A 9,369-nucleotide genomic window follows, 5' to 3' on the forward strand; every position below is an offset into this window, starting at 1 on the left:
TCTATCAGATTACAGTGATTTTTAAATACTTTGAGATTTAAATAAACATCTGAGTCAGTGAACAAACCCTCGCACTCTCTGGCAGTCATGTTGGTGCATAAACACATCAGGCAGCTGTAGGATGAAGATGCACTGAGTCATCGTCCCCTCGTGCCGCCATAGACGACACACTCGGTCCTGTTAAGACTGACAATGTCAACAGAAAGGACATAGAGTGGCTGCTCTGGACCGAGCCCAAGTGATTTTGCTGAGTGGAAGACATTTCTGCTGACTTGAATGCAGCAGCCATGACCTTCCTTTCCTGAAAGTAGGTTTGCTCTTCTGGTCAGGTTCCTTTTCCAGGAATTCAAAGCCAGACAGACGTTCCCAAAGATGGATCTTTGTAAATGTATGTTTGTTTGCTTCATGGAGCTTAGAAAGCCTCTGGATAATTAACAAATTAAGTTCACCTTCAGAGTTTAAAGGGTTAAGAGGGTTGGGATCTGTCTGAGGCGGGACGCTTTGTTCTGTTTGGCATGATATGGTGAAATATCTTAAGACAATTTAGATCTTGGTATCATTTCTCAGCGTGTTGTTCAGAAAATCCGGTTTTAAATCAAATCTGGAGGAAAAGACGTCTGAGTGTGTGTTGGACACTCAGTGCATGTGTGTGTGAGTGGAGCAGAGCTGGAACCTTATGCAGGGGGAAAAGCTTTAATCCGTAAGAGCATTTCAGTGAGACACCAGATTGATGTAGCCTGCTGAAAAAGAGCTTGGAGAAGTGTGTGTGTAAAGGAGGAGGGTGAGCAGAGCTTACAACCCATCTGCTTCCCCCACGACTCGACGTGGCTGCAGACAGCGAGAGGAGACAGGGGACTGGGACAGAGACGCATTGAAACACGTGATTTGAAACCTTTTTTGGCACAGGAAATAACAGACTGCTCTCCCCTCCCCCAGCATCCAAATCTTTAGAGGGGAAGAAGAAAAAAAAAAACCTCAGGCGGCCCAAGGACTCTCATTTACACCTCAGACAATTAATCATCCGTGCATTTCTTAAGGTGACCCACAAGCCAGCTGAATGCGCCTCCTGCAGTCCCGTGAGGCTGCAGAGCTGCGACACAGAGGGACTGAAGGAGACACGTTTGAGAGACGACACAGGAGAAAGGAGACGGACAGGAATGTTAATGATCAACTTGTGATTATGTTTTATTCTTCAATTCTTGGAAAAAGACAGTAAACTTTTAAACTAAAGTCCATAATAAACTGGATGACACAAAACCCCACAGCTGCAACACACCAATCCTGTCCCCCCCCCCCCCCAAAAAAAAACAGACCCCAACAGATTCATACATTCGAATGAATAAAAGACATTTGTGTTTCCTTTTTGATAAAAAGCTTTTCGTGTGTCACAGTTCTTTCATCATCCCGCTCAGTTTGTTCTGAACGTCCTTAACTCGCTGAGTCGCTGTGTTGTTTGTCCCGCAGGAGCGTTACGTCATTTGTGTTTCAATTGATTGGCTTTCAGTTACAGCTGCACTGTAAAAAGTCCTCAACTTACACATGACAATCAAATCTGTCTCGTTAGAATGTTGACAATATTGAAAATTGACAAATGCCTGGAAAACAACAAAAGTCCACTTGTTTCTAGATGATTAAATATCAAAAAAAAAAAAAAATACACAGAAAGTCTCAAATATCCTGGAAAATATATATATTTTTTAAGTAATGACAATTACTTTAAATCAAAGCCCTCAGTAAACACCCACAATTCACACAAATTTGCCATCCTGTCTCAAGGATGTATTTTTTGTTTTGTTTTTTTACAGTTTTAAGTATGAATTCAATGAATGGTAAAATAACTAAAACTCTTAAATCTGTAGGACGAAACAATCAACAGCAACCCACAATTTCATTTTGATTTATGAGACTCTGCTGCTGCATATTTCCGAAATCTGACAAAATGCACTTGGAGTTTGTATACAAGTTAGACAGGAAAGACGTCAGATGAAGCAGTTACAAACAAAAAAACGCAATTATTTCTGCCTTTGGTTTGTTAAACACCAACATGAAGAGCAGCTACAGCGAGGAAAACACAACATGAAGCTACACTTTGGTTCAAACGCAGGAGAAAACCCTGAAAATGCTGGAAAAAGACACTTACTGAAAACTACCAATAGGAAATTAGAAGCGTTGATGACTAAAAACCCCACTGTGGGTTTTTTAACTTTTGTTTACCATATTGAGGACGATTCAACACTACGGACATTTATGAGTTTGATTCTGAGACACTTTGAATTTTTTTTGCTCAAGGGACTTCACCATAAAAGACAAAGCTTATGATTTAGCTTATGATTGGAGGCGTAGTGAAACAGGAGAGTGGTGATATAACGTTGCTGTTTACGGATCAAATTACTGACAGCAAAAGCAAACATCTGCAACTAAAAGTGGCAAAATACAAATTTAGTGATACTTCCCCAAACGATTACAAACAAAAAAGAACAACAAACAGAAAGAACAACACCATATTTGTGAGAAAGTTATAACTTAACGTTACAAACACCTGCAGCTAGAAAAGGTTCTGAACTCTACGTCACTCAAAGTCCAGATTTGACCAGGACAACCATAATAAGTCGAGAACAAGTACAAATACTTTGCTATCATGTGGCGCCTGCGTGTTTTCCGACCTTTGACATCATAAACCAAAGGCTGATAGAGTCTAAGATTGTAAACCACAAACTATCAGAGAGAAGGAAAGCTGACAAGAGACCTTCTACTGTGACATAAACCCATAAAGCTGCTATCCAAACACTGTCCACCTGTTGGAACGCCTAATACCAAAGAATTAGAACTCTTCACCTAACAGAAAACCAGATCCCGTGCTGGTCTGTGGGTGGGGGGTGAAGTTTGGGTGCATCGAGTGCAATCAAGAGTTTGACGCCAACATTTGATCGCTACAAATCTAGTAAACACCAGTATCGGTTAGCTTGACTCTGAGGTGAAGCTGTGATCCGCTTCCTAAACTGACCATGGTTCCGCCTTAAACAGAGAAGTAAGACGTACAAGCAGGTTGGAGGTAGAAGATCAGGTTCTGGTTGATAGCGTTCTTCACTGTTCCAGACTCTGAGAGAAACGGCAGCTTCCTTCTCACCTGCTGGTTGAGACATTACAAGGAAACTAAAACTACCTTAATCACTGTGTGTGTGCGTGTGTTGGATCCAGAGGAGTGTGGACAGGATGGATGTGGTTAGGGGTGTAATGGTTCTCCAGACACTTTGGTCTGTCCCTCAGGTTTTTGGGCCGTAGTTAAATTCATTTCTTAGGTTAAAAACAAAATCAAGAGTAAAAACAAAACCTCACAGCGGTTCAACAGGTTTGCATTTACAGAAATCTTTGCTCGCGGGATCGGAGCAGGGTTAGCGTTAAAAACACACAAATAAATAAAGAGTAGAAGTGTGAAAAAGACAGAATGTCAGTTGTTACGAGGGTTACCTGAGCAAAACCTTCACTGCAGTGAAAAACAGAATCCAGACTCAAAACAATTCATCTTTCTGACATTTTGAGGTAACAATTCCTTTTTTTTTTACATCCTTGTTGCTATTCTGATGATAAGAGTGATTGAAAAACCACAATATTCCCTTTTAGAAGGCTGGAGGGAGCCTGACGTGAGCTCACACACCTCACTCGGCTTAACAGCAGGAAGTTCAATAGACTTTACTCTTCTGTTGACAGTGCTCATAATATTGCACGGTGTCGGAATATAGAGGCGGCCACACTTTACACGGCAGCTGTAGTTACGCATTTCACACGCACACAAATCTTATGTTGATGAACAAACACACACGCACACACACACACACCAATGGTCCATTAAAAGCAGACTTCCCACTGCAAACCCAAAGCTCTGTGCCAGAAAACAAGAGCCTCGACCTGTGAACCATTACACCCCTAGCACCTAGGATAAGCTGGTGTGTGTGTGTGTGTGTGTGTGTTATGTGTGAGGACTGCTGTTTAAGTGCTGCTGTGGGCCGTGGGGGAAGGTTTGCGGTCAGGTGTGCTGCACCGCCAGCTCCTGTCCTATGAAGCGGCGTAGGCGCTCCAGATACTGGCTGTACAGTTCAATGTCGTTGTGCCCCGCCCCCTCCACCCACAGAGGCTCCACCGCCTTGGGGCAGCGCTCGAACAGGGCCAGGCCGTGGGAGAAGTCGATGACCTCGTCCTCCGTGCCGTGGATGATGAGCACCGGGGACGTGATTTTGGACACTTTCTCAATGCTGAAGAGGGGGAAGAAGAGAAGGCAATGAACTCCAGGCACACACACACACACACACACACACACACACAAACAGGCGCGCACACACACAGATTTGGAAGAACATAAAGTGAGTGGTGCATTCGAGTGACAAAGACATGAGCGTGTGTAAGCAGCTGGTTAGTAGGCTGCTCGCCCACTGAAGAGGCAAACATGGGCGGCTTCTCAGTTCACCCCACACACACACACACACACACACACACACACACACAGTGAGGCATTCCCTGGTTCCTACCACCTCCTCTCCTCACCTACTCAGACCATCTGGGACAGGCTGTCACGGATTTCGCCACAATCCGCCACTAAGACTAAAGAGGCAAGCAGCACAGGAGGGACGGACGCTCACTCAGCCTCATTACCATGGAGACAACATGGAAAATTCCAGTGGAAAACGTCATACAAGCACACAAATGTAACTTCAATCTTTCACAAACACTGATGATAACTTTGCCATTACATTTAGTTAACATTAGTGATGTGAACTCCGGTCCCATTGGGCAACATTAGCAATGACTGGTGTGATGTAATGATGTTAATGTTATGTGACATGTGTGATGCAGCCAAAGAGTGTGAAGGAGGCGACACACGCATGATTTGGACCTGCGTCAATGCTGCAGAATGTCATCTCCTCAAAAAAGGAGCCACAACATCCAAGGAGAGATCAGAGCACATAAAGGCATTCTGTGACTAAACAGCAGTTGTTCTTTCAGCGCAGATGTTTGTCTTAGAGGAGAAATCCTTTCACAACTCAAGGGTTGCAATTATGTTTTTGGCAGATCTGTAATTATGTGGCAATGCCAACAGGCAGCCGCAGAGTGTGTGCAGCGTGTGCTTGTGTATGCTGCGTTACATGAAAGCCTCAGTTAGGGATTTTATGAGATGGGAAGACAGACAGAGAGGAATTCCTTCATTTCCTCTGTAAGCGTTTGGCCCTCACAGCTCAGTTCAGGTTAGTTAGTAATATGATGTCAGTGTAATACGATGTGTTTAGAGGAACACACACACACACACACGTCGCACTCACTTGGGGAAAGCATCGAAGCAGTAGGTTTTCTTGGTGTCGGGAAAGGCCACTCTCATGCCGGACGTGAGCGGTGAGTGGAGGACCACGGCGGCGCACTCGTAGCGTGAGGCCAGGTCGACGGTGGGCACGGTGCCGATGCTCTGTCCGTACAGGATGATGTGCTCTGGGCTGATGCCATACCTGCCAACAACAACAAGCAGCATGTCAAACACAATACAGTCAAGAAGAAGACAAGCAGCAGAATAACAAAAGGATTGCTTTGGATTCATTTGACCTGAGCACAACATTGTGAGTGAAGCCGTCCAAAGCAGATATTAAGATGCTTCAGCTGTGCCTGGCAAAGGTTTGGTGCTTGACGGGTGAAAATCATTATTCACTTAAAATGATCATCCTGTCAGTCTGTTCTGTACTCGGTGACGTGACGAATCATTTCAGCCTCATCAGTTCCTTCATTTAAACTCTCTTAACTTTCTTTTAACCTTTGAGGGGAAAAAAAGTCAGTTGGCTGTGCTTTGGGCCGGGTGCTGACTTTGCAGAGAAGCTCCATGAAAGATTTACAGATTTAGAGTAAATACGCTGACGTGGTGGAGGGAAGAATGATACTTCAACCTCTTCCTCGCACTGCGATGTGGTATCTGCTCAGGGCTCCGGCCGCGTCCGGGCAGCTCTGCTTTCACTAATGAGTCGCTTCATCACACCTCAGCATCCTCGCGAGACGTTTCCCTCTGAGCTGCCCCCCTCTATCATTCTTCATCATCGTCGTCCCAGCTTCCCACCTTTCTCTGCCCTAGTATCTCTACCTTACTCTCCTTCCTGTCTCGTCTGAATTGTTTCTCTCTTGCAACACAGTCAGACACACAATATTTGCTCGTCACTTCAAAGGCGTATATGAGCCGTGTACCGTGTGCGCAGGGCGTGCCAGGCCGCGTCGATGTCAGCGTACAGGTTCTTCTCGGACGGCTTGCCGGTGCTGACCCCGTAGCCCGAGTAGTCGTAGGAGAAGATGTTGCAGTTGATGCGAGTGCCCAGGCCGATGTAGAAGCTGCTCATCTGGCCCAAGTCCACCGCGTTACCGTGGGAGAAAAGCACCGTGAATCTGACGGGGCACAAAGATGGAGGGATGGGGTTAGAGAGGAAAGAAGAACTCAAAGGATTCCAAACCTGTGAGCAAACTATTTGGTGATATGTCATAAATGCCTACGACAGACGCTGACGTAATACCTGGAGCTTGTATTGTACTTCATGTGCGGCTGAATGATGCATCACAGACCTGCTGTCATTGAAACACTGTAACCTGCTCACTGTCGCCAAAAACATTCTGAGGTTGAGACAAACAAAAAAGTTTCCTTGGAGGCACTGCCAGCAGGGCTTTGAATGAAACTGCCACATGTTGGAAGATTGGTTTACAAACGTCTTTTACTCCTAGACATTTTGTACAACCTGAGAAGCAAAGTATCCGGTATGATCCCAGGGTATTCTGACCCTTTGCCTTTATTCATGAATGCACGTTGCTCCTCAGAGCAATCCGATACTTTTTCGGCACAGTGATTGTTGGTCCCTCTGTGGTTTTGTGTATGAACCTTTTACGTCTTAGGGTTTGCCCCGGGCCTTACTATTGGCCTTTACCATGACTCATATCAGGTCGAGCTTAGATTCATTCACGTGTAATACTAGATAGACATTAAAACAAGCTAGACTGTAACAAAAGCCTGTCCATTTCTTTTTAATTGATTTGGTAAATTAATCAACAGCAGCAGAATAAAGGCTGGATAGAACCCACATACTTCAGATGCCAGCACATGAAATATAGCTTATTATTAAGCCAAATGACATAATCACTACTCATAAAATATGAACACTCTGCCTATGGACTGATCATTACAAACCTACAGGAATAAAAGCCATAAAATAAATATGCTTGTCTCTGATATACAGAATGAATCATGTTTTGCTACTGACTGAATGATTTCTATTTTATTGCCAATGAGACCTTGAAATTGCGGGCATCATAGAAATGCTGGATTCAGTTAATAAACGACATGGAGTCTGACAAATGGCAAATATCCACAATAAAGAGTGACCTTTGAGTCAGCTGTGTAAACATGGAGAGGAGTGAAGGAAGCAGACATGGGTGTGAGCAGACGGAGCAAAGGAGACAAAAAAGGAATAATGGAAAGTCCCAGTGGAAGTGTGACACACTGACCTACAGAGACAGAAGAAACAGGAAACAGCAACAAACCGCATTCTGAGAACAAACAACCCACCTGGCATTAGGGGCACAGCGGATGTACATGCAGCCAACTCTGTTCCCTCGACTGGACCGGGTGAGGAAGACCTCTATCGTGTCCAGCTCTCTCTGGGCATACTGGAACTCTGATCGTTCTGTCAGGTGGAGCTTCCATCTCGCCTCCGCCACCGCCGCCGCAGCCACTCCAGATCCCGTCGTCGCCGCCGCCGGTCCACTCCGCGCTCGCAGGCCCGCCGTCCCCGTGGCGCCCGGTGCCGCAGCGTCCGGCTCTGGGTCCGGGAGGAAGGTGTACGTGGGCTCGGGGGGCAGGAAGGCGAGCTTGGCTGCGATGCGGCTGGGGCAGGGGGGGCAGCAGAAGAGGCAGCAGAGCTCATTGAAAGAGAGGCCATTCATCCTTCACTGTGCAGGAGGAGGACAAGAGGATTACTGTACTGATGCCACCACTTTATCCCAGAGTTAAAACAATGACACACTTATTATAATGTCATGTACCAAGCTCAGAGTCTGGGTGTGACAGGGGAGATGATGAAAAACAGGAAATTCAGAACATTAGAAGTGATGTTTAGTGATTTACTCCATTATTAAACCAAACATTTCTTTGTTGAACCTTTGAGGGGTTTAGCCTGTTGGTTCGGCTTTGTAAGCAAATTGAATAAGCATAATGTCAGGCTTTGGGAATTTGAATACTATAACATCCTAATCCTAAATACAATACTGAGTCACAAAGGATCAAAGTCAGATACACCCATAACACCAAAGAGCAAAAAATAAATAAGAAAAATCAGACTAACCTGTTGAGCAGAGGAGCTTAATCTGAACAGAATAAATAAATATAAAGCACACTAAAACAAACGTTCCACTTCCAACACGTCCGAGGGCAGGATGCTGCTCTGTCCCGAGTCTCTGCAGGTCAAACCTACCGGCTTACAGCTTTGTGTGCTGTGCCTGAAGTCCTGCTCGCATCCATCATGTCTACTTGATGAGGCGTTCACGTTCCTCAGACTTAATCGGGTTATTTTAAAGAAAAACAAAACACGACGCGTTTCTTCCGATTTTTTTGACTTGACAAGTCGGAGGTGACGCTGTTTTGACGTCCACCGAAACGAGTAAAAAGCTTAACTCGGGACGCTTTTTCGTTCGCTGTCGTTTCCAGCAGTAAAAACGAAGAGTGGTGGTGAGTTACAACCTGACAACAGAGAGAGAGAGACAGAGAGAGTTTCTGTCTGCGCCTGCGAGCTAACGCTACACTGGCTTAAGCTAGCAGGAAGACACAAACACGGCTGCTTCAACAAAAACAACGTTCATACGCGGCCAGCCGACGCACAACACACTCACTAATCAGTTTTTATCAAGTCCATCCAACTCGTCTAAACCCGCACAGGGTCGTATCGGCGTATCCTCTGATTCTTTATACACAACTTGTCATTAAATTAATCCATGTCCGTGCGGTGTTTTGCCACTTCTCCGCCGCTCGCGCCGCATCCGGAAACGACAGCTGACAGGATGTGACGTAGGAAGTCGCTGTTGGACAATTAAGGGAAAAGTTGTTATCTAAGTGACGTCAGCGGGTGGCGGTTGGAAAGAAGATAACGTTTTTCAACTTTATTGTTTCAGTAGAGATATGAGGGTTGGGAGTGCTGTGTCTTGGTTGTGTGAGATGACATAAGCAAGCATGAATCAGGCCTGTTAGTAATGTTTGTAAGTAAGTACTGTATGTGTCATCATTTTTGTACACACACTTTAGTCCAATTACTTTGTACATGACGTATAGCACTAGTACAACATATGGTCAGTCCCACTTTATCCATC

The 9,369-nt window shown here is 45.1% G+C and overlaps 1 protein-coding gene across 1 annotated transcript; it reads right to left on the bottom strand.

Moving 5' to 3' along the window:
• Positions 1–1,375: 1,375 nt before the first annotated feature.
• abhd17ab (abhydrolase domain containing 17A, depalmitoylase b) lies at positions 1,376–9,048 on the bottom strand. The gene is made up of 5 exons (XM_076153212.1): positions 8,352–9,048; positions 7,577–7,959; positions 6,214–6,408; positions 5,313–5,492; positions 1,376–4,250 (listed from the first exon to the last, which is right to left on the bottom strand). Exons 2-5 carry the CDS (start codon positions 7,951–7,953, stop codon positions 4,025–4,027), a joined length of 978 nt encoding a protein of 325 aa, XP_076009327.1. The 5' UTR covers positions 7,954–7,959; positions 8,352–9,048; the 3' UTR covers positions 1,376–4,024.
• Between the last annotated feature and the right edge of the window lie 321 nt (positions 9,049–9,369).

This window comes from Genypterus blacodes, unplaced genomic scaffold (assembly GCF_046128005.1).
Source record: "Genypterus blacodes isolate CSIRO-AG114 ecotype Tasmania unplaced genomic scaffold, CSIRO-AGI_Gbla_v1 ptg000058l_1, whole genome shotgun sequence".
Lineage (NCBI taxonomy): Eukaryota > Metazoa > Chordata > Actinopteri > Ophidiiformes > Ophidiidae > Genypterus > Genypterus blacodes.